Genomic DNA, 25,083 nt, shown 5'->3' on the forward strand with positions numbered 1-25,083 from the left:
TGTGTGTGTTTCTCATGAATATGTAAATAAAATCTTTAAAAATAAGAAAACTTTATTATAAAAAATCAAATAAAATTCCACTGTGCAGACAAGTTCAGGTGTTCTGGCTCAAAGGTTTGTTGTGAAGGATTTAAAGCTCACAGAATACATAGTTTGCTTTTTCCTCCAAGTGTTGATTCACCAAGAAGGAGACTGGTAAGTAAGATAATGTGCCAGGTTCAAGACAGCCTAGTAATTATCCGGGTCTCAGTTTCCTCATCTGTAAAACTGGCATAACCCCATTTAGGTTTCAAAACTAATGTGTTTTGTAAGCCATAAGGAACTTCCCAACAGCTTTTTTACATATATATAATATTTATATGTAATATATATATTATATATATATATATATATACACACACAATCTCTCTCTCTCTCTCACACACACACACATACACACACACACACACTCCATCCTCACTTCACACTCCACTCCCCTTTTACAACAGGGCTCAAGGTAATCTTTCTTTCTGACCTTCACTGGTACTGCAATAAGTAACAGTAGTAGGAAGTTGGCAAGCCTGGAGGACTTCCTGACAAGAAGACAGGACAGAGCCTAACTATCCCAGGAGGAGTCTAGAGATACAAACCATCCCTCACAAACAACTCTAAAGTCCCAAGTGCAAGCGAGCCACAGAGCATCACATGGTCAACGCAAGGCCCACCTACACTACAACAGTTGGCCTGGAGTTGTGGAAAGGGCATAAGTGATTAAGACAGTTCTGTGCCCTCGGGTAGTTATTCTTCTTTTTCAAGTCCATTGTCCCCTTTTTAAAATGAGGATAGTTATATGCATTCTCCATAGGGCTGAAATGAGGATGAAATGAGACCAAGGATTGGAAGGTGGTCTACAGAATGGAAATTACAGTGAAGTATATTATAGCCACCCACTGATACCACGCACACAAAAAAATCAAGTCACAGAGAAGTCTTCCTAAATTTTATTGGCACTGAAATAGAACATGGGTTGAGCATAAACCTCTCCAAAAAACAATTTTTTTAAACCCCAAAGATACACACACACAAAAAAAACCCTGAATACAAAATCTAACCTTTATCCCCAGCCTCCCTGTGGATGTGTTTATTGTCCTTAAGGCAGCTAGATTGCCCCACAATTCCAGGTTTGAATTTAGCCAGTATAGGGCATATCACCAAGATAGCATCAATATAATTCACAGCAATGCACATAAGACTCCCCAAGGTCAGGCGGGATGGAGTCATGGAGGAATCGAAGTCAAGGGCTCTGGGCTAGGGGCACTGCATGGAGGGACAGTATGAACTTTAGGGACTGAACTCTGGGGAGAAGAGAAAATAAAAAGAACAACAAAACCAAATACTAAGTACTTTAAGAATGGACTATATGACCTATGGTGACAGGTGACATCACTAATACTGAAAGTTTATTACAATAATGTTTCTGGCAAAATAGTCTTTTAAAATATAGTATATGCTTCCCAGGTATGGGGTGGTAAGGAAATGAGGCCAAAATGATCCCGCCTCAAAACTATTATCTTCTAAGAGTATGTTAGCAAGAAACACAGAAATCATTATTGAATTAGATGCCACTAGAATATATAATTCTGGTAGAGAATAAAAGAGCACACATGAAATAAAGAGGAGGAGGTTACTCTTGTGTTGAGAGAAAGAGGTTAGAGTGTAGAAGGGATCAGGTCAAAGTCTCCAATAGCTCTCTGAAGCCCAATGTGAACATTTCCCCTCTTTGGCAAGACTCCTGGATAGGGCTGGCTAGGTTTTTGGGTAACCATCCCTACCATTCTAGCTGGAGGTAATTGGGAACTAGAATGCAGAGGGGCAGATCCCAAGAAGGGAAGAACCCGGAGTAATAGTAAGGGATACCTTTGCTCATAGAGTTCACTTGAAACAAGCCTAGGTTCCCATAAGGCATGGGGGAGGATCTTCTAACCAGTCTTGCCTGAATAGAATGGCCAATAAGTTTCTAAGATGTTGGTGAAGTCTCTTGAAGGTACTGTCTCCTCCCATCTCACTGTGGGGAGAAGCTGAATTCCTGAACTCAGGGATAAGACTTCTAAGAATTGAGTTTGTAACAGGTCCAAACTGGGAGGTATAGGGAAGAATGACTGAACATCTCTTTAGCTTCCAATCATTACAAACCCTACATAACTCTAGAAGAAATGGACATTGGAAGGTCTAATCCTAGGTCAATTGACATCCTAGAGTATATACCTAGGGCCCTGCCTCCTTCCCTAAACCTTGTGCTATTCCAATTGTGCAAATCACAGGACCCTGAAAAGAAAGGCAGTTACAAGGCAGGGATGAGGGCTAGTTTTCAATCTACACCATGCTTTGGTTCTAGAGAACAGTAAATGTGGGGGTATTTCCCCAATCAAGTGGGAAGTGCCTCTGAGCAAGGGAAGTGGTCTTTTCTAAGTAAGCTAGATTAAAATGTGACAGAGAGGGAAGAGAGGGCCCAATTGGCACCATAGTAGGCCATTTATTTGCCCAAGGAAGTGAGTGAGGGCTGAGGGGTTAGGTTTGGTCCCATAGTGGCACTGAATGCTTAGCATGACTCCAGGGCTGCTCTAGTTAGTGGCTTCAGCACAGTGTGAGCTAGCAAGAGTACAGGAGTGTGGGGGCAAGGGAGAAGGGAGGGGAGTCCCTAGAGGCTGGGTGAGCATTACATGGACTCAAACTCATCAATACGCTGCTTGGTATTGCCCTGCCGGATCTGACGCAGGGTCTTGTATTTGTCTCGGCCAAGTCGCATGTTCTCAGCATGGATCATATCATTGGCAGTCTTCTTGGACTCATCACGGGCATTGGCCAGTTCTGAAGTAAGGGCCTGTGAGAGTGCAAGGGGTATGAGGTGTTAATGGCTTGCTCTTGCTTTCCCTCCCCCTATTTAACCAGATTCAATCTCTCTCTCTCTCTCTCTCTCTCTACACATAGACACACACACACACACACACACACACGCACGCACTTCTTCACTCCTCTCTTTCTACACAAAACACACACATTTTTGAGGGCCATTTTTAGCTCTGTTGGGACTGCAGTGAGGGAAAAGAATAAAACAAAATCTCCACAAACTTAGGGGGCCAATTGATTGGTGGTAAGTATTCTCTGAGAGTAGAAAAATGTATCAAAGATTCAGCTAGAAATTGGGTCAGGGTATTTTCTGAGTACAAGAGGTAAATGGAGCATGGGGCAAAAAAACAAAAGTAAGAGGTAGCCCAAGGTCTGATGAATAAGTGATGGACATCTATCCATAAAACTCTTGTTAGAAAAAGGCTCCAACTCCCATACTCCATTGAGACAGGCTAACCTAACCCCCATGATGACCTAGGGAATTTGCATGGTATCTTTGAGCCTTTGCCCCTGCTGGGATACCTTCAGGTGCTTCTGCACACGTTCATTCTTCTCTGCCTCAGTGGTACGTTCCTCCTCACTGCGGTCCTTGGCCATGGCATCAGCCCGCAGGTCAGCACTGGCTTCTGCTCCATTCTCATCCTGCTCATCTTGCTCATTCTCAGCCGGCTCAGCTACATGAGGTGTACTCATAGCAGTCTTCAGCTCAGCACGGGTCTTCTCCAAGTCTTCTTGTACCATCTGAGCCTGTCCAGTAACAGAGGGCAAAAAGAACCAGCAGTCAGATCAGGCTAACTTATAGCATCCTACTGTGCATAGAATGGCCCAGCAGGAGGCAGGCACCAGGTAGACCAAGTCATTTTGTCTGCCTTTAGTTTCTGCATCTGTACAATAGGAGCAATTTACCAACTTCCCTGGTGCACTAGAGAATTCTGGGAAGTATGTGAGAAAGCCTCAGGCTCCTTCTCCCATGCTAACCTGCTGTCAAGGAAGGATGGAAGGAGTAAGGATCTCAAATCTGAAGAATCTAAGGAATCGAAACCTATGCATGTGGGACCCTTTCACATAATGCTTTTCCTCTGGGCATTGTGTCTCACCTTCTGCTGCCATTCCACAGCCTCATTTTCCTTTTTCTGTCGGGCCATCTCCAACTGGGAGATTCGAGCTGTCAACTCTGCCATTTCCAAGGCCTATGGGTAAATTGGAAGGTTGTGAGATCTGAGCCTTCTGGTCCTCAGGACCCAGGATATCTTCAACCCCAGTTCCCCTGGAGAAACTGCTGTTCCACTTGCATACCATCCTGGAAGCCCTTTTACCACACCTTCTCCAGGAAGCCTGGTGGACCACTCTGATTCCCAGATCTACTATTTCTCATCAACTCCAAAACATTTCCTTATAAGTCACAGATCTGCACCTAGACAACAGACCACCTGAACACAAACACATCATCTATTTCTTCCTCATCTCTCTATCCCTCCCTCCCCCTCTCTTTCTCTCTCACATGCACTATTGCCCACTGCATATTTAGGGCCTCTGTAAAGCTATGGAGATCACCATGTCACTGCCTAAAGTGCCAGACTCTTTCCTGTTTTCCTACAATGCTCAGGGGGCTCCACTAAGACTCCTCCCAGGACAAGTATAAGAAAGGCAGTGTAGTGTCACAAGGGAATCTAAACAAGGGACAAGCTTATGCACATCCTCACACCTTTGACATATCTCCTAGAGGAAGCTTCCCCCTGGTAATTAGGTCTTAGTTCCTACACTCAGACTCCAAACAGTAGAGGAGAAGAGCATATATCAAGGAATTTGGACATAGGTTCTAATTTTTGAGTCAAAAGAGTAAGTAAAGATGAAAGTAAAGATGTTCACCTTCCTCCCCTGAAAAATACATAGACACATAGTCTAAAAATGCATAATTGCATATGCTTTTAGAGAACAAAGCCTTCAAAGAGAGGCAAAAATGGGCTCTCATCCTACTCAGCCACATTGTGTGATCTTTAACAAGTATCTTAAACCTTCTTGAGCTCTAATTTCCTAATCTGGGCATAATATCCCACATAGCTTAATACCATAGGGTTATTGGGAGAGGAAATAAGAAAGTAAGGGAAAAGGAAAAGTTGCTAGCATAGCTTGTAACACAGAGTAGGTAGTCAATTAAATATAAGTCCATTTCCTTTTTTCCTTCTTCCCTTTCCATTGTCAGGTCATCAGCTTGGATCCCCAAGGGCTAAGAAAGTAGAAAAAAAAATAAGGGTTGGGGAAGACTGTTTGCATCCCTTTCTGGGCCACACCAGTGACTTTATAGCTTACTTCTGAATAAGTTAACTGCTGTGGGCCTGTGGACTGGTATCCTGCTGGAAGAAGCCAGCCCTGCAGGCAGGGGTAACTGAATAGGTAGACAGGGGAGAAAATTCATGTACCACAATCCTGGCCCATTTATTAGTTTTACCAGCTGTTCCTGGGTCTTCTTCTGATCTCGGGAGGCCTGCAACAGGGCTTCTTTGGCCTCTTCAGCTTCTTGACGTTCCTTGGCCAATTTTTCAGCCTCGCTCTGGGCACGCTTCCGCTCCTGTTCGAGCTCTAGAGCCCTGCGGGTCTGTTCTTCCAGTTCTGAAAAGAGAAGAAGTGGGAAATATGATGAAACATACAGACATGGAAGGAACACCTAGTTTCCTTCCTAGAAATGCTTTACCCAGGGCACAGCTGGCAGAAAGCTCTGGGCACTCATCCTCTTGCCCCATCTTTCATCTGTCTGTAGCCACATATGGATTATATAGCCTGAGTCTGCAGCTCAGGCAGAAGGGCCTCCAACTTGTAGAGTGAGGTTCTTGGAAAACCAAGTATCCAAGGTGACTGACTCTAAGCCTCACCATGCTGAGCCTTCTTAGTCTGTTCCTCAATCTGCTTCAGCCTCTCCATCAGTTCCTCCTTTTCCCGTTCAATCTTCTCCTTCTCCTTTTCTGCCATCTCACGTTTCTTCTTCTCATTTTCCAGCAAAGCACTAAGAAAAAAGAAAGGATGGAATAAGTCACATGAAAAGGCCCTAAGGTTCCCTGGCCCTGGATCCTCAGCTCATACCCATCCAATGCACTTAGAGTTTGTGAGTTGGGACCACATTCCCTTATCTCTACATCCTGTTCTCACATCATAGTCCCATGTGCATCAGTATACCCTGTCAGTTTGTCCCAGAGTCACGAGATCCAACCTGGACTCCCAGCTCTACTACTCTACTCTCTACTACTAACAAGTGGATGACCCTAGCTATATCATTTCTTTGCTCTTGTTCTCAGTACCTCTATCTGTAAAATGACCTAATGAGTCCTGCCCTGTCTACCTCATAGTTATAGGGAGTCAGGTTTTGACTTTGTGCTGGGATACTTTGCTTCAAGTCCACTGATCTCTATGGCTAGGGTATCAGTCCTTAGGCCTAATTCTGCAGGCCCTCTGAAGCCCAGCTCTAAGCTCTTTTTCTTCCCAGAATTTGTTGCAAATCTAGAACAAGTATTCACTTTTTCTTGCCCCCAAAACTTCTTCCAGGAAGTTGCTTTCTCACCCTAGCCTAGGTATCTTTCTTTATCTGTGTCCTTAGAATATTTGGCCTATCCTTCTCCCCATCCCTCCTCTTTATTATTTTTCTCCACAGCACTTCTTACCATCTCATATATATCTATTATTTGCTTATTTTTTCTGCTTCTTCCCACTAAAATGTCAGCTTCCTGAGGATAGAGATTTTTGTCTGTTTTATTTTTCACTGCTCAATAAATATTTGATTGAAAAATGACACAGCAAAAAAAAAATAAATAAATAAATAAAATAAATAAAAAATAAAAAATAAAAATAAATAAAAAATAAATAAATAAAAAGAAAAATGACACAGCATTTATACCTTGAACAGTATGTATATATTGTTCCTCTTTCTCCTACCAGATTGTGAGGTCCTTGATGGTAGAAAGATCCTGCCAGATCCAGCTCTGTAAGCTGCCCTCAATCTCAGTAATTTTTTTCTGAATAAATAAGAAGTCTGGTGTCTAACCTCTCAAACAAGGACTCTTTTTCTAGCCTACTAGATTAGAAGCCTCCCAAGGCTCCAAACTCTTTATGACAGAGTACCTACTAAACCTTAACGTGCATAGTAATCACCTGGGATCTTATTTTTTAAATAACTTATTGAGGCAAAATTCACATTATAGTAACCATTAGAAAGCAAAAAAAAAAATTGGTGGCATTTAGTACATTCGCAATGTTGTACACTCACCACCTCTATCTAGTTCCAAAACATTTTCATCAACGCAAAGCAAAATCGCATAGCCATGAGTTTCTTCCTATCTCTCCTTCCCATAGCCCCTAATAACCACCAACCTACATTCTGCCTTTACAGATTTATTTATTTTGGATATTTCATATAAATGGAATCATATGGTATGTGAAATTTTGTGTCTGGTTTCTCTAACTTAGCATAATATTATAGAGGTTCATTCACATTGTAATATATATCAGTATTTCATTCCTTTTGATGGCTGAATAATATTCCATTGTATGGCTATATAATGTTTATTCATTCATTTGTTGGACATTTGGGCTGTTTCTAACTTCTGACTATTATAAATAGCACTGCTGTGAATACTTGTGTATATGTACTGTTTCAAAATATTTTGAATATCTACCTAGGAGTGGAATTGTGGGATCACATAGTAATTCTATGTTTAACTTTTTTGAGAAACCATCAAACTATTTTCCATAGTAGCTGAAACATTTCCACCAGCAATTTACATGAGTTCCAATTTCTCCATGTCCTTAATAACAGCTATTATTTTCTGTATTTATTTATTATATCCATGTTAGTGAGTTATCAAGCTGTACCTCACTGTAGTTTTGATTTGCATTTCCCTAACGACTAAGGATGTTTTCACATGCCTGTGGCCATTTGCATTCCTTCTTTGGAGAACTGATCAGCTAGGATCTTAAGATACAGATTCTGAATCAGTAGGTCTGGAGTAGGGTGTCAGATTCTGCCTTTCTAATAAGTTCCCAAGTTGATGTTACTGTTGCTGAGCCTTTCAGTAGCAAGGAGATTATAGAGCATAGGGGCTTCATTAGGAAAATTCTGGTCGTTCTACTGAATTCCACTAAAAAAATCCCTACAGAGTCCATGTTTAAATTTGCATAGAGCTTTCTGCTAATGCCACTACACTGGTCAGATAGCCCAGAGCAACTCAGAATCTGTCTAGAAGAGCAATGGCATGAGGGTCAGAGAAAATCTGGAACTATGAAACACCCCTCCCTGTGAGCCTCTGAAATCCTAGGCTTCTAATACCTGCTTCCTGGGGAAGGGGGGATGCCTGAGACTTTTTTTTTTATAAATTTATTTTTTATCGGTGTTCAATTTGCCAACATATAGAATAATACCCAGTGCTCATCCTGTCAAGTGCCCACCTCAGTGCCCGTCACCCAGTCACCCCCACCCCCCGCCCACCTCCCTTTCTACCACCTCTAGTTCGTTTCCCAGAGTTAGGAGTCTCTCACGTTCTGTCTCCCTTTCTGATATTTCCCACTCATTTTCCTCCTTTCCCCTTTATTCCCTGTCACTATTTTTTATATTCCCCAAATGAATGAGACCATATAATGTTGGTCCTTCTCTGATTGACTTATTTCACTCAGCATAATACCCTCCAGTTCCATCCACATCGAAGCAAATGGTGGGTATTTGTCGTTTCTAGTGGCTGAGTAATATTCCATTGTATACATAGACCACATCTTCTTTATCCATTAATCTTTCGCTGGACACTGAGGCTCCTTCCACAGTTTGGCTATTGTGGACATTGCTGCTATAAACATCGGGGTGCAGGTGTCCCGGCGTTTCATTGCATCTGTATCTTTGGGGTAAATGCCCAGCAGTGCAATTGCCGGGTCATAGGGCAGATCTATTTTTAACTCTTTGAGGAACCGCCACACAGTTTTCCAGAGTGGCTGCACCAGTTCACATTCCACCAACAGTGCAAGAGGGTTCCCCTTTCTCCACATCCTCTCCAACATTTGTTGTTTCCTGTCTTGTTAATTTCCCTCATTCTCACTGGTGTGAGGTGGTATCTCATTGTGGTTTTCATTTGTATTTCCCTGATATGCCTGAAACTTAATGGAGGAGGTGTCATCCCTTTACAGCTCTCTCTCTCTCCCCATCCCAGGATGGCTTCATGTCTTTCCTTATCAATATTGACACTTTTGAGAACCTTCTTTGCCCCAGCTCCAGCCTCCACTCCAGTTCCACAGAACCTACCGTTCCATCTGTTTCTGGTGCTTCTCCTCCCGAGCCTGTGCCTTCATCTGCTGTACCTCAATGGTGTCAGGCTTGCGGCGGCGCATGTATAGTTCATGGTTCCCCATGCACAGAGCCAATATACGCTTGTTAATCCGCAGCCGAGGAGCATAGAAGACAAAGTCCTGATGGGAAACAATCAAAATAAGTTTGGACTGACAGATGAAGGTGATCTTCTACCTTTTGAAAGTATTGGAAGGGTTATTTAGCCCAATTTTCCCATGTTACAGATAGGAAGATTAATTATCAGAGTGGTGAAGTGACTTGTCCAAGATAACAAAGTAGACTAGTAGCAAATCAAGCACTAGAACCCAGGCTTCTTGACACTGAAACTAGTGCTCTTTCCAACAAACCACAATTTCTTTCAACCTTTGTTTATGAAAGCATTGCATCCTAAAATATCCCCAATCTAATTGAAAGACAGGAACTGAATCTATCTGCTAACTAGGGATCCTGCTAAATCTCAGAGGCCCAATAATCCCTGCATAATACACTGATGAGTACAGTATGGAGGGCTGGATTGTTTCTGTAATCTCATAAAAGCATATCCTAGACAAAAGCCCCATAAATCATTTTTTGGAATAAGGCAAGTTGTAAATATATACATAAATCTGAACATTGATTGTCCTGGTTGTCGTTTTTTAAAATAAACCCTCAATCTCAGCTGGCTTTGTTACCTACCTTTCCCAAAACTTGAATACAGCAGCAGTTTAAGAAAAAAGTAAAACCACACACACACACACACACACACACACACACACACACACAGAGACAGAGAGAGAGAGAAAATCCAGTGAGTCTCAGTTTTTTACTACAAATTCTACTGGACCAAGGTTACCAACTAATGGGCTAACTACCAGCTCCTCTGCCACTGAACCCAAACTACTACTGTTTCATATAGCTTAGTGTGCAGTAGAAGGAGCATGGGCTCTAGAGGTCAAATAACCTATGTATAAACCCCAGATTTACCATTTTTAGCTGTGTCATCTTGGGCAAATCACTAAATCTCTTTGGGAATTTTTGTTTTTGTTTTTTTTTCAAATTCAATTAGTTTCAGATGTAGTGTTCAATCATTTATCAGTTGCATATAACACTCAGTGGTCATCACATCATGTGCACTACTTAATGCCTATCACTCTATCACTTTGAACATTAATTTTCTCAGTTATAAAATAGATATGCTACTACCTACCTGGCAATGTTGTTGAGGGTTAAACACAGTAACATATATAAAGTGCCTAGCAGCAGAAGTTCAGAGACCTTAGGGCTGGAGAAAAATGTTGAGGCCTCATGAGGAGGCTCTGTCTCGGCATGGCTTTTGACCTTTGTTAGACATAAGGTACATCAAAAGAGGAGACCCTTTTCTGTTTTCTATCCTACTTTCAATCACTAGCTTTCCAGTCTTATCAGCTACAGGCAGCTGAAAAGTATGGTGAGCATGTTAGAAGAATGACTGGACCCAAAGCCCTTTTTTTGTTGTTGGGTTGCTCTGGAGATAAGTCTTGAGAGTACAGTAGCAAAGTTATACCAAAAGAAAGTTTGGAAGATCATCTTTGGATCTGGACTCCTGACCTTGTCTTTTCTTCACAATTAAAAATAAATCAAGTACATATACAGTTTCACTTTCTGCAGCCTAGATGCTTTAAAAAATAAGATGCACTCTTTGTTTCCACTCCAGAGCATAAGGACAGCAGAAGACAGTGGCTAAGGGGCAGCATTTAGACTGCCTGTGGCTCTCCCTCATCTATGCTTTTCCTAACACACAGGTAGCAGGATGCCTTCTGGTCATGTATTGTCATCAATGTCCCCTTCCAGTGCCAATCTCCTTTTGGGCCTCCTATTCCCACCCCCCTCCACAAAAAAAATGAGAGAAACATACAATGACATGATTTCTCCTAACATTATCCAGGTCTTGGCAAGTACCTGTCTTGGCCAGGAGGAGGAATCACTTACCGGGGCTTTTTTGTCAATGGGCTTGATGACAAATTTCTTGTCATTGAAAGAAATATTTCTGATTTCACTCCAGGGAAAGCCTATCTTGGGAGTCAGTCTGTAGAGAACAAGAACATCAGGACAAAGGAAAGACAAGAAGGACATAGAGGGTTGGTGGTTTGCCCTCTGCACCCCCAACTTCTTCCTTAAGGAGAAAGATTCATTGTCAGCTCAGCCAGTGTTAATCACCAGGTCAGTTGCCAGCATTGAGGGTGCAAAATGTATCTCATGATAACACAACCAGCCTATTATTCCTTGTCCCAAACTCTAAGGTTTGTTTTATTGTATTTTTTGTTGCGGCATGGACCTTGTAAAAATCTCTCACAAGAATCTCTAGCCCTATTTTACTGGGACTCTCTACCCAAGGTTTTAACAGTTGGGAAGAACGTAAACAATGAGCTCCAAGATTAATAAGTTACATGGAACTTGGGATGCCTAGGTGGCTCAGCGGTTGAGCGTCTGCCTCCGACTCTGGGCGTGATCCTGGAGTTCCGGGATCAAGTCCCACATTGGGCTCCTGCAGAGAGCCTGCTTCTTCCTCTGCCTATGTCTCTGCCTCTCTCTGTGTGTCTCTCATGAATAAATAAATAAATCTTTAAAAAAAGAAGTTACATGGAACAATCATTTATTACATCCAACCTCACCAAAGGGAAAAAGAGCAGACAAAGGGGAAAAAAAAATAAGCAAGTGAGATAAGTCCGTAGCAAGAGGTAATATTGGCCAAAAGGCATATAATCATCCTATAGGAGTGGGATTAATGGATTAATTACAAATCCTGACAGGATGGGTACTAGGCTAATGCTGTCCAATGGAAATATAATGAATGGCACACATGTAATTTTAAATTTTCTAGTAGCGACATGAAAATAAGTAAAAAGAAACAGGTAGGAGTAACTATAAGAACACTTCATTTAGGGGATCCCTGGGTGGCGCAGCGGTTTAGCGCCTGCCTTTGGCCCAGGGCGCGATCCTGGAGACCCGGGATCGAATCCCACGTCGGGCTCCCGGTGCATGGAGCCTGCTTCTCCCTCTGCCTATGTCTCTGCCTCTCTCTCTCTCTCTGTGACTACCATAAATAAAAAAAAAAAAAAAAAAAAAAAAGAACACTTCATTTAACCCAGTATATCCAAAAGACTGTAATTTGAACATGTAAATTAGTATTTAAAAAAATATTGAGATATTCATCATTCTGTTTTTCACACTAAGTCTTCAAAGTCTTGTGTATAGTTTACACTTACAGTATATCTCAATTAAAGAGAAGCCACATTTCAAGAGTTTAATAGCCACATGTAGCCAGCAACTACCATACTGGATGGTGCAAGTCTAGTCAATGCAAGATTTAGAGGTCTGGGAGGTTGTGCAATCAGTTGGGCTGATCCAGGTAGAAACAGGTGGGACCCAGGTGGGACCCAGGAGGTAGAGTCCTACTTCATGATGAACCCTAGGTGTCAGAATAGTCCAAATTAACTAAGAGAACTCTGAGCTATACCTGTCATTCTGCTCATAGATGTTGAGACCTAGGGCATCCACCCCCAGCCACAGCTCTGAGCCTTTCTTGTTCTTGATGCTGAAGTAGTTCACACCATACATCTCCAGGTCCTGGGCAATCTTCAGATACTCTAGAACAGCATCTTCCCTAAATAACAGATTTCAGGTGGGGTGGGGAGAGGGGGCTGTTATAGAGTGGAACCTGTGAATCAGACCCAGGGAGATAGCCTATCTGCCCTGCACTTCTGACAAGAACCTTGCCATTGCGGGGGAGTGGGGGAAGGGGAAAAAAGGTGAGATGATGGAAAACAGAGCACAACCTAACTTTTGTCAAACAAAACCTGCTGACAGGAGTCTAAGACCTGAGGTTTTCAAGGGGAATAAGGGTGGGCTGACTCTTGGTAGCCTCTGGTATGTTAGCTGCAATGAAACCTCTTATGTTCTTAGCAGAGCCCAAATGGTGTGGTGATGGCAAAATAAAATTTGTTCCCCAGCTAGACAATGCCCAATTGATCTGCCATGATTATAGGGCTCCTTCCTCATTTCTTTCTTGGGGAGGAGTTCCTGGTACTCCAGAAGCTCTCTAGGGATCCTGAGGTCCCTCCTGGTTCTTTATGGTAAAAACTATTTAGGCTATCAGTTGCCATCATTCAAAAATATATAACTATATAATGATCCTTAATTTACCTTCTATCTCTAATTTCCCCTATAATTGCATTCCTATCCCTTTCTCTCCAACATCCTCCAATGCCCCCAGTCCTTTGCCTCTTTCCCCCAGAACCTACTCTTATTCTCCCTGCAAAAGCAGTAGAACCCAGAGTTGCTAGGGTAATATTTACCTGAGCATGCCTCGGTGCTCCTCATGCCACACCTGGATCCGCTCTTCCCACTGGTCCTTGTTGAGTTTATGCTGCTCTAGGACCCTGGAAAGACAATAGATAGTAGTTTCAAGCACAAAACCCCAAATGCAGGAGTGAAGGGAAGCCCACTAAGCACTCTGAGGGGTTGAGGCAAAGAAGATATAGAGTCAACCCACTGAGGTCATACTGGAAGTAGACTGAAATTATAGCAGGAGGTATTAAGTAGATATAGGGAGTTGCCTGAGAGGTAGGAGAGATACAAGAATGGGTAGAAAATAAAGACAATGGAAACACCTTCCTTTGTAGTTTTAACCAGAAAATCCAATAATGTGCTGTGGTTTCCAAGTAAGGCAGTAATATATCAGGAGTCTATGCTGACCTGAGGAGCTAAGAGTAGAGATTGGCTTCACAGAGGAGGTGATACTCTCTCCCAGATCCTTGTGGGACCAATAGTTTGTGTTTATGAGAAAATTGCTCAGGGATGAGATTACAGCCAGTTACTACAGAACAGAGAACTGAGTCTAAATGGCTTTAGAATAAACTAACAGGCTCAAGTTCCCAGATCTAGTTCATAAACAAGACTTCTTTTAAATATGCCATCTCAGACATCAAAGCAGACTCAGAGAGAGTCTTAGGGCACAGCCATTATCCCTAATACCTTCAGGTAAGTTGTGCATATGCCACAGCTCCAATGGGACTGAGGCTCCCAGAATAACTTTTCCTTCCATCCAAAAGCTTATAAAAATGGCCACTAGATGCAGTAGGGAAAAACCCAGAGTTAAAAATTCAAGAGACTAGGGTTCCAGGTCTGGCACCTCAAATGAGCTGTGAGAGATCTGGCAGCTCAGAGTGAGCACCTTGATCTATTTCCTTAGCCAGGAAATAAGATATGTCTGTCTTATTCATTTTGTGTATTGTTGTGATGCTAAAACAAAAAATAATGAGTGTTTGAAAGCCTTCAGCTTTGAAGTTTATAAAAGCAGAAAGCTCTGTACACTCTTTATTGGTATTTAAAGACTGTTGGAGCTCCCTCATATCCCTGGCTTGGGTATTTCTCCCTTCCTCCTGTGAGCCTCTGATATAAGAGGTCTAAATTAGTGAAAAGGATTGAAAAATGGAACCAGGGTAGGAAGAGTCAATCTGTCTCTGGTAATCTGTATAAGCAACTGCTTCCAGAGTAACACAATTCTGTAATTAGGCCAAAGTAGAGAGGGGAAAAAAGCCTTTTGAGAGTCAGAGAAACAGCAGGGTATGGTGCCATATGCAGATATGTCTCTCTTATACAAACTGCCCCCAAATTTTGAGGTTAGGTTTAAGAAAGCTCCTCTTTGAGGGCTCTCCCAACACCATAAATTAGCAAAGGAAAAACCAGTATTCATAAAATGGTCTTCAGACAGACACTAGTAGAAAGGAACAGATATGGAAGTCCCTGTATAATAAGGCTTGGTCAGCCACAGACCTCCTCCTTGCCAGAGCAGATGACTAAAGGCACCACCTTACCTCTGTGGCAGCAACTTGTCTCCAGCCAAGTAGCCAGACTTGTGGACTTCCTTATTAAAGTCGCCATACTTAGACTGGACAGCATAGGAAGCCAGCAGCACAGCAGTTTCAGGTGGGCAGTAAATCTCATCACTGAGAATGCCCTCCTTTACTTGCAGGAAGAATAGGCGCTGTGTGATGTCCTGGATCAATTCCTCAGATACATCCTCAGGGTAGAACTTGGCCCGGAACTTGAAGAGCAGGGGGCTTTCCTTTCGTACATCCTGGGCAGTCACCTGGGAGAAACAAGCGGTTATGGGGTTTCAAAAAATAGACTTTGGTTGTAGAGTGGGGAGAGACACTGAAAGGTCATCAATTTGGCTAATCCCAAAGAGCCAGTGGCAACTGTTCTGGTAATTCAGAAAAGAGATACATTGTTTTCACTGGGAACCCAATCCCATGTCTATAATTGCTTCCTTTTGGGGATTCCTTCTTGAAATGACCTTATACCCAGTGATGGTCATAAGCCTTCAAGCCACCACTATCTGACAATATGCCAAATGACCCTAAATTTTGAGGTTAGGCTTAAGAAAACTCTTCTTTTAAGGCTCCTCCAACACCATAAATTAGCAAAGTAAAAACTGGTATGTATCATTGGGGCCTGGGAATTGGCTAGACGAAAACAAACTAAGCTGTCTTTTAAAGCCTAAAATTGGCTCTTAACAGCTCCACATTTGTCCAGCAAAAAAGTCTCCACTCTTCAGGAAAATCAGACTTTGCCAGAAGGTGAAGCACTTATCCCTAGACACAATCAGAAACATAAGCCACAAGACATTGGAAACCTCCAAGGATAAAGTTAGGAAGTTTGAGAATACTGAGATGGAGGAACATGATCATGTTCCTTCAGTACGACTGCTTGGAGGTGAAGAGCCTGAATATGCCTATACTCAAATCATCTCATTTGGAGTTCAACTGAGATAGAAAATCAAGAAAGAATGGGTTAAATAGGTGATGGGTATTAAGGAGAGCACTTGTGATGAGCACCAGATGTTGTATGTAAGCAATGAATCACTAAGTTCTATACCTGCAAATAATATTGCACTCTATGTTAACTAGCTACAATTGAAATAAGAAGTTGAAAAAAATATGTATGTTAATAAACTTATGTGTAGATGCCTATGGGAGAAAGAAAATCAAGAAAGAGAGAAGCAGGGGACGCCTGGGTAGCTCAGTGGTTTAACATCTGCTTCAACTCAGGGTGTGATTTCAGGGTCCTGGAATCGAGCCCCATTGGGCTCCCCACAGGGAGCCTGATTCTCCCTCTGCCTATGTCTCTGCCTTTCTCTCTGTGTCTCTCATGGATGAATAAGTTAAATATCTTAAGAAAAAAGAAAAGCCATTAATGACTATGGTATAAAACAAGCCGAAGTTTAAGACAGAGCTCCCAGGAGAAAGGGAAGGCTCTCTTCCTCCTGGACACTGGCCATTCTCAGTGTTAGAAGTCCAAATGGAAACAGGGTAGGAGCTCTGCCTTAGCTGGGTCCTCTGCCCTTATTCTGATCTAGTGGTCAATAGACCACCCGGTGAAAAACACAGCCCTGGATTTGCCAGCTAGCACATATTAACTCCCTTGAATAAGATATGATGGAGGAATGAATTCCAAATCTAACAATGAGGTAAGCAGTTACCTTCTTTTTTTTTTTTTAAGCAGTTACCTTCTTATTGAGTTTCAGCCAAGTGGAGAAGTTTTTAGTGTCCTGGTATTGCAGACCAAAAAACCAAACTTCCCTCAGGCCAATAGTTTTCACCACCTAGAAAAGAAAACAACAACAAACAAACAAACAAAAAAAAAACAGCCAATGACTGAATGCCTACTTTGTGCCAGGCATAGAGGACACAAAAGTTAAACTGACATGATCCCGTATTTTAAAGGACATAAGGTGTCCAGGGTCTGACAAAGAAATACACTTGGGCAGCAGTCAAATGATATCAGCATCGATCTACACAAAATACTTCTGCTGAGGTAGGAAACAGATCCATCACTTAGGACCACTACCACACACCAATAACTATATTCATTATCCCCTTTGATTTTCACAATAGTTCTGTGATACATTTACAATTAGGCTCATTTTATTGATAATGAAAGTAAGATTCTGAGAAGTGGAGGTTCAGTTAGTGAATAGCAGAGGCAGGTCTGTTTGACTCCAAACCCATTCAAATCCAGTGTTTTCTGCCAATTCTTCCCTCTATTATGCCAGGTGCCTTTCTACTCCAGGATGAATTACAAGCTGGAAGTAGAGATTATTAGTTTAACTCCTATATCTTCTATGTTGCTCCTTTATCTTAGCAACTAGGAATATGCCCATACTCTTCTGAGTCCATTTACAATGCCCCAAGAAAGAATGTTTGGGGAGACATAGCAGGCACTGTGGTATCTATATACTCCAAAGATGTGCTATGTCTGGATGCTAATATGCTTCTTTCCAGCCCTGATTAGAGGCTAGTTGTGATTCCCCTTACTACTCACACAGGTTGAAAGTGGAAAAGAGAGTGTAGAAACAGGGTGAGTATCTCAGTAGCTAAGTGGCCTCTGGTGTTCTGGGCCTCTTAGTTAAGCAGTGGTAGGAAAGGGAGGCCAGCCAGGAGATGGGGTTTGTTTTCTAGTCCCTGATATTAGTATATTAATGGTTCTGGCTGACAGCTGAACCCTAGCATGCCTACCACTGGAGATGGAGGCAATAAAGCTGACCCACATTCTAATGATGTTATGCTGACAGTGTTCTTTTTTATTTTTCTTGAGGGGTGGGCAGGGGAGGTAGAAGAGTGAGGTGAAGGAATTTACCTGGAGATAGAAATAGGAAAGAAGAACCCAATATTGCTAATTTCCTTCCTTGTGAATAAATCATATCTCCCCTCAACACACACACACACACACACACACACACACACACACCTCCACTATATCCACAAAGTTCCTACTATGCACCCAAAGCCAGACCCCATAGTCACTCCTAAGGCTTACAGTCTAGAGCTTCAGAGGTCCCAAGGAATAAGTAGCTCAAAACTATTCAGCATCTATTATATACCAGGTAATAAACACTGAACAACCCTGAGATATCTATTCTCTATTTTACAAATGAAGAAACAAAAGATTGAGACAAGTTGCCTAGACGACATGAATAGACACCTTTCCATCCAGATGGCTAACAGATACATGAAAAGATGTTCAACATCACTCATCATTAGGAAAATACAAATATATAATAAAAATAGTGAAAGGGAATAAAGGGGAAAGGAGAAAAAATGAGTGGGAAATATCAGAAAGGGAGACAGAACATGAAAGACTCCTAACTCTGGGAAATGAACCAGGGGTGGTGGAAGGGGAGGTGGGCGGGCGGTGGGGGTGACTGGGTGACGGGCACTGAGGTGGGCACTTGATGGGATGAGCACTGGGTGTTATTCTGTATGTTGGTAAATTGAACACCAATAAAAAATAAATTAAAAATAAATTTATTATTAAAAAATTTCTATATGTTGGCAAATTGAACACAAATAAAAAATAAATTTATATAATAAAAAATAAATAAAAATTAAAAAATGAAAAGTAAAAAAAAAAGGGAAAATACAAATCAAAACCACAATGAGACACCACTTCACACCTGTCAGAATGGCTAAAATTAACAACACAAGAAACAACAGGTCTTGGCAAGGATGTGGAGAAAGGGGAATCCTCTAGCACTGTTGGTCGGAATGTAATGCAAACTGATGCAGTCACTCTGGAGAACAGTATGGAGGTTCCTCAAAACGTTAAAAATAGAACCATGCTATGATCCAGCAATTGCACTACTAGGTATTTACCCAAAGTATAAAATTATACTATATGTTGGCAAACTGAATCAAAATTAAGTAATTCAGTTTCAAAGGGATACATGTACCCTGTTTATTTATTTTTTAAAGATGTTATTTATTTATTCATGAGAGACAGAGAGATAGAGATAGAGAGAGAGAGAGAGAGAGAGAGGCAGAGACACAGGCAGAGGGAGAAGCAGGCTCCATGCAGGGAGCCTGACGTGGGACTCGATCCGGGGTCTCCAGGATCACACCCTGGGCTGAAGGCAGGCGCTAAACCGCTGAGCCACCAGGGCTGCCCAGTACCCTGCTTATAGCAGCATTACCAACAATAGGCAAACTATGGAGAGAGCCCAAATGTCCATGAAATGATGAATGGATAAAGAACATGTGGGAGCAAAGATAAACTCAAAATGGATGAAAGATCTAAATGTGAGACAAGATTCCATCAAAATCCTAGAGAAGAACACAGGCAACACCCTTTTTGAACTCGGCCATAGTAACTTCTTGCAAGATACATCCACGAAGGCAAAAGAAACAAAAAGCAAAAATGAACTATTGGGACTTCATCAAGATAAGAAGCTTTTGCACAGCAAAGGATACAGTCAACAAAACTCAAAGACAACCTACAGAATGGGAGAAGATATTTGCAAATGACATATCAGATAAAGGGCTAGTTTCCAAGATCTATAAAGAACTTATTAAACTCAACACCAAAGAAACAAACAATCCAATCATGAAATGGGCAAAAGACATGAAGAGAAATCTCACAGAGGAAGACATAGACATGGCCAACATGCATATGATAAAATGCTCTGCATCACTTGCCATCAGGGAAATACAAATCAAAACCACAATGAGATACCACCTCACACCAGTGAGAATGGGGCAAATTAACAAGGCAGGAAACCACAAATGTTGGAGAGGATGCGGAGAAAAGGGAACCCTCATACACTGTTGGTGGAATGTGAACTGGTGCAGCCACTCTGGAAAACTGTGTGGAGGTTCCTCAAACAGTTAAAAATAGACCTGCCCTACAACCCAGCAATTGCACTGTTGGGGATTTACCCCAGAGATACAAATGCAATGAAACGCCGGGACACCTGCACCCCGATGTTTATAGCAGCAATGGCCACGATAGCCAAACTGTGGAAGGAGCCTCGGTGTCCAACGAAAGATGAATGGATAAAGAAGATGTGGTTTATGTATACAATGGAATATTACTCAGCCATTAGAAATGACAAATACCCACCATTTGCTTCAATGTGGATGGAACTGGAGGGTATTATGCTGAGTGAAGTAAGTCAGTCAGAGAAGGACAAACATTATATGTTCTCATTCATTTGGGGAATATAAATAATAGTGAAAGGGAATATAAGGGAAGAGAGAAGAAAGGTGTGGGAAATATCAGAAAGGGAGACAGAACGTAAAGACTGCTAGCTCTGGGAAACGAACTAGGGGTGGTAGAAGGGGAGGAGGGAGGGGGGTGGGAGTGAATGGGTGACGGGCACTGGGGGTTATTCTGTATGTTAGTAAATTGAACACCAATAAAAAATAAATTAAAAAAAAAAGAACATGTGGGAGATATATATATATATATATATATTGGAATTTTACTCAGCCAACAAAAAGAATGAAATCTTGCCACTTGCAATGATGTCCATGGAGCTAGAATATATTATGCTAAGCGAAATTAGTCAACCAGAGAAGGACAAATGTACATACACTCATATGTAGAATTTAAGAAACATATGGGAAGGGGGGAAGAAAAGGAGAGAGGGAAACAAACCACAAGAGACTCTTAACAATAGAGAACAAACTCAGGGTTGATGGAGGGATGTGGGTGGGTAATGACCTATGATGGGTGATGGATATTAAAGAAGGCACTTGCTGTGATGAGCACTGGGTGTTTTATGTAAGTGATGAATCATTGAATTCTACCCCTGAAACCAATAATTCACTGTGTGTCAACTAGAATTTAAATATATATTTTTTAATTGCACACCCCTAAAAAGAGGCAACCTACCTAAAACCATAGAGACTAGACTAGAATCCTGATGTGTATGATTTCAAAACCTGTACCCTTTCTTTTATAGAATGCCCTCTTTTAATTCCAAGGATTCATATGAGCTTAGGAACCCTAGAGTTCCCAAGTAACTAACTTCTTTTTTTTTTTTTTTAGTAACTAACTTCTTTATCTCTTTTGCCCACATATCCCAGCCAGGTAATGAACTTTGATCATTTCTGGCTTTCCACTAGGCTCAGTCAACAACCACTTTGGGGAGAAGCCATATCCCCAAATCCTCAACCTTTATTGCCCCCAGGGCATGCATGATGGTCACCCTCCCTTTCATAGCTTAAATCAGGTATCAAGAAACCTGAGTGAAAGTCTCCCCTCTGTCTCTAATTTGCTATGTGATCTTAAGGCAACACATTTCCCTCTCTGGGCCTTAGCTTCCCCATCTATCCAGCTTTCCCATCTACTAAAATGGTGTGACTTACAGCCTCTTTATTCCTTCACATTTATTCCACTAATTAGGTTATTTGTAAATGACTAAGAAATAAAAAAAAAAGAAATAGATTCCCATTTCCCACCTACCTCTTGCTAACTTGAGTAACTAGGAACATGATTAGAAAAGATAAGTTGTCCACATCCTCTCCAACATTTGTTGTTTCCTGTCTTGTTAATTTTCCTCATTCTCAGTGGTGTGAGGTGGTATCTCATTGTGGTTTTGATTTGTATTTCCCTGATGGCCAGTGATGCGGAGCATTTTCTCATGTGCTTGTTGGCCATGTCTATGTCTTCCTCTGTGAGATTTCTGTTCATGTCTTTTGCCCATTTCAGGATTGGATTGTTTGTTTCTTTGCTGTTGACTTTAATAAGTTCTTTATAGATCTTGGATACTAGCCCTTTATCTGATAGGTCCCTCTTGCACTGTTGGTGGGAATGTGAACTGGTACAGCCACTCTGGAAAACTGTGTAGAGGTTCCTCAAAGAGTTAAAAATAGATCTGCCCTACGACCCAGCAATTGCACTGCTGGGCATTTACCCCAAAGATACAGATGCAGTGAAACGCCGGGACACTTGCACCCTAATGTTTATATCAGCAATGTCCACAATAGCCCAACTGTGGAAGGAGCCTCGGTGTCCATCGAAAGATGAATGGATAAAGAAGATGTGGTCTATGTATACAATGGAATATTAGCCATTAGAAATGACAAATACCCACCATTTGTTTCAACGTGGATGGAACAGGAGGGTATTATGCTGAGTGAAGTAAGTCAATCAGAGAAGGACAAACATTATATGGTCTCATTCATTTGGGGAATATAAAAAATAGTGAAAAGGAATAAAGGGGAAAGGAGAGAAAATGAGTGGGAAATATCAAAGAGGGTGACAGAACATGAGAGACTCCTAACTCTGGGAAACGAACAAGGGGTGGTGGAAAGGGAGGTGGGCGGGGGGTTGGGATGACTGACGGGCACTGAGGGGGGCACTTGATGGGATGAGCACTGGGTGTTATGCTCTATGTTGGCAAATTGAACTCCAATAAAAAGAAATTTTTAAAAAATAAAGCAGATTGCCCTCCATAATCGGTGTGGGCGTTATCCAAAAAAAAAAAAAAAAGATAAGTTGTATGTGGGTTATGTTAAGGAAAGATCAAAAGACTTCCATGATTCAATGGCAAGGTGAGTCCCTGAGTCTAAGATAATAGGCAATAGGAATTCCCTATAAGTTTTAGATGGAGAACATAAAAATGTTCATGTTTAAAAGTGATATTTGCTTTTTTTGCAGAGGATAGAGGGGTAGGGTATGGATATAAAAGATTACTTAATGTACCTCTTATCTCATCTTATATTTAAGGTAGAACCCAATTAACAGTTCTAATGATTTTCCACAGGGTTGTAGAAGAATAGTATGTCTAGATGCAATTGGTGGCGAAGAAGTAATTCAGTCCCAGTAGACAAAGAGGCACACTGAAGATGGACCATTAGGGCCAGGATGCTAGGTCATGGGATGGCAGACTCAGAACAGAACTGGTAGGACAGCAACTGGCCTCTGCCTGTACCAATTGTAGAGGCTCAGAAAGCCCAGAATTAAAAAAGGACTAAGGCAGGTACAGACTATGTGGCCGGTCCTAGAGGTTCCAGGAGTGAGCTCCTTTGCTTCATTTTGCACCATGTTGTCTGTTTCACTAGAAGGATGAGTAGGGATGTAATGAGAAGAATATAACAGGGCCCAAAATAGTTCTAGGATCTGCAGTATCTCTCAGGAGCAGTTGAACAAATAACAGCTAAAGTGATATTTAAAAATATATATTTCAAGATCAGTAGCAAATTTTAATCTCTCTGAACTCTGCCCCTTCCTTTATGAACACAGCAAAGTCAGATGCATATAAATTTTCCACTTCCTTAGGCTTCAGGGCTTTGAGAGATGAGCAATCTCTCTCAGCATCCACTGAAGTCCCAAAGTGAGGAAATAAGGGTGTGGAGGGAAGGAAATATGATGTAAAGTCAGAACTGAGACTGGAAAAAAAAACAAAGGATAAAACAGATAACCCCTAAACTCCAGGTCATAAGGAAATCTCCCATTTAAGCTCCACAGGGTACTGGGAATCATTTGATTGGGCTACTCATGTCTCCACTTGGAAATGAGGCCAAGATTTGCTTGCTTCCAGCTGAGACTTCCACCCAAAAGAAAAGAGAAATCTTATTTTCTAGAGGGAGGGAGTCTCTAGGTTCTTGTTCTAGGAACAACATCTGTGACTAGAGTGACTAGGGTCCTTCCCAGTCTACTCATAAATGGCTCCATCTCTGATTAAAAGGAAAAAAAAGATTCTTTCTTGGCTCCCTTTGACTCCAGAATGCCAACTTATCTGGCCTGAACTACCACTTCTCAAATCTGCCATGGAAGAAATCCATGAGCAGCAGCAAATAATAAATGCGTATACCCAGAGGACAAAAAGGGTAGGGGAACATATGTAAATGGCTAAAGCCAGAATTTCTTTGAAGCCTCAGGTTTAATTTTAATGTATCTGCACATCTTACATTTTACTCCTTAAATGTCATTTTTTTTTTATTTTTAAAGATTTATTTAGTTAGTTAGTTAGTTATTTGAGTGAGAGGGCATGCATGCCCATGAGTGGGGCATGGGAGAGAATTCTCAAGCAGACTCCTCACTGAGTGTGGAACCTAAGTGGAGGTCAATCCCACAACCCATGTGATCATGATCTGAATCAAAACCAAGTGTCAGATGCTCAACCGAGACACCTAGGTACCCCAACGTTTTAATGATGAAATAGATAACATCACAACTAAAACTAATGCTCTAAGATACTGAATCAAATTCTGCCCATAGGTCTGTGTACGTCCTAAAACCTGCCATATATACCTACAGAAACTAGGACTTCAGTGTTTAAGACACTGGCTGTTAATTCTATTGAGCCACACAACAGAAACCCTCACAACAGAGTGTGAAGCATTATAAAGTCCAAGCAGCACAAACTAGAAAACTGAGGTTCAGTGAGGGGAAGAGATTTGCCTCTGAGAAAATCCTCACTATTACTAGGAGCATCTGATGTAAGAAATAACCCTCTTTGTCTCTCTTCTGCACGTAAAGGCTGCCTACATCTGAGGTCTATGGAGGGAAGGGGAAATCAGGTCAAGTCCAGAGCCCAGAGCCCTCCTCTCCATATCCCCCATGCATCTATATTAGTAAACCAACTAGTGATATAATGGGCCACTTCAGAAGCCCAGAGCAGGATTGGGAAACTGAAGCCTCAAAAGGAAAACTGCATGAAAAATCATGTGCAGACCCCATCAATGCCCAAACACCTGAGGCCCACTGAGATCCCACTACAGTCTTGGCAGTAGCTGCATCAGCCACCCTTTTGAAAGCAAATCAATGCACTACTAGAAAGTTCTGGTAGGGGCTGCCACCAATGCTGTTTCTGCTACTCTACCCTGCCTGTATTCAACCGGCCACCTGCTCTACAGTGTAGAACACACTCAGCTAGGATTCTAAGTTTAGGGAAAAATTTCCTCCACTCAGAATAGGAACAGACAAAAAGAGAGGAGGTCACAGAAGACACAGCTGACAAAAGCCACTGGGAAAACTGCAAATGATATATGCCTTGATTCAAGCCACTATACCACTTCCTAGCTATCTGACCTAAAACAGGTCTTTTCACCCTTGTAAGCCTAAGTCCTTCA

General features: G+C 41.8%; 1 protein-coding gene across 3 annotated transcripts in view; it reads right to left on the minus strand.

The window, feature by feature from the left end:
* Nucleotides 1-964: 964 nt before the first annotated feature.
* The window catches only part of MSN (moesin), a 67,242-nt gene continuing 43,123 nt past the window's right edge, over nucleotides 965-25,083 (minus strand). For all 3 annotated transcript variants that reach the window (XM_077889274.1, XM_077889275.1, XM_077889273.1), the window contains 11 exons: nucleotides 16,734-16,829; nucleotides 15,040-15,314; nucleotides 13,519-13,602; nucleotides 12,681-12,827; nucleotides 11,153-11,249; nucleotides 9,161-9,324; nucleotides 5,757-5,887; nucleotides 5,336-5,496; nucleotides 3,984-4,076; nucleotides 3,409-3,633; nucleotides 965-2,860 (listed from right to left, as the gene is read on the minus strand). In XM_077889274.1, coding sequence (XP_077745400.1) covers nucleotides 2,696-2,860; nucleotides 3,409-3,633; nucleotides 3,984-4,076; nucleotides 5,336-5,496; nucleotides 5,757-5,887; nucleotides 9,161-9,324; nucleotides 11,153-11,249; nucleotides 12,681-12,827; nucleotides 13,519-13,602; nucleotides 15,040-15,314; nucleotides 16,734-16,829 — 1,638 coding nt within the window. In that variant the 3' untranslated portion in view covers nucleotides 965-2,695. The remainder of the gene's footprint in view (nucleotides 2,861-3,408; nucleotides 3,634-3,983; nucleotides 4,077-5,335; nucleotides 5,497-5,756; nucleotides 5,888-9,160; nucleotides 9,325-11,152; nucleotides 11,250-12,680; nucleotides 12,828-13,518; nucleotides 13,603-15,039; nucleotides 15,315-16,733; nucleotides 16,830-25,083) is intronic.

The sequence above is a fragment of the Canis aureus genome, chromosome X (assembly GCF_053574225.1).
Source record: "Canis aureus isolate CA01 chromosome X, VMU_Caureus_v.1.0, whole genome shotgun sequence".
NCBI classification, from domain to species: domain Eukaryota; kingdom Metazoa; phylum Chordata; class Mammalia; order Carnivora; family Canidae; genus Canis; species Canis aureus.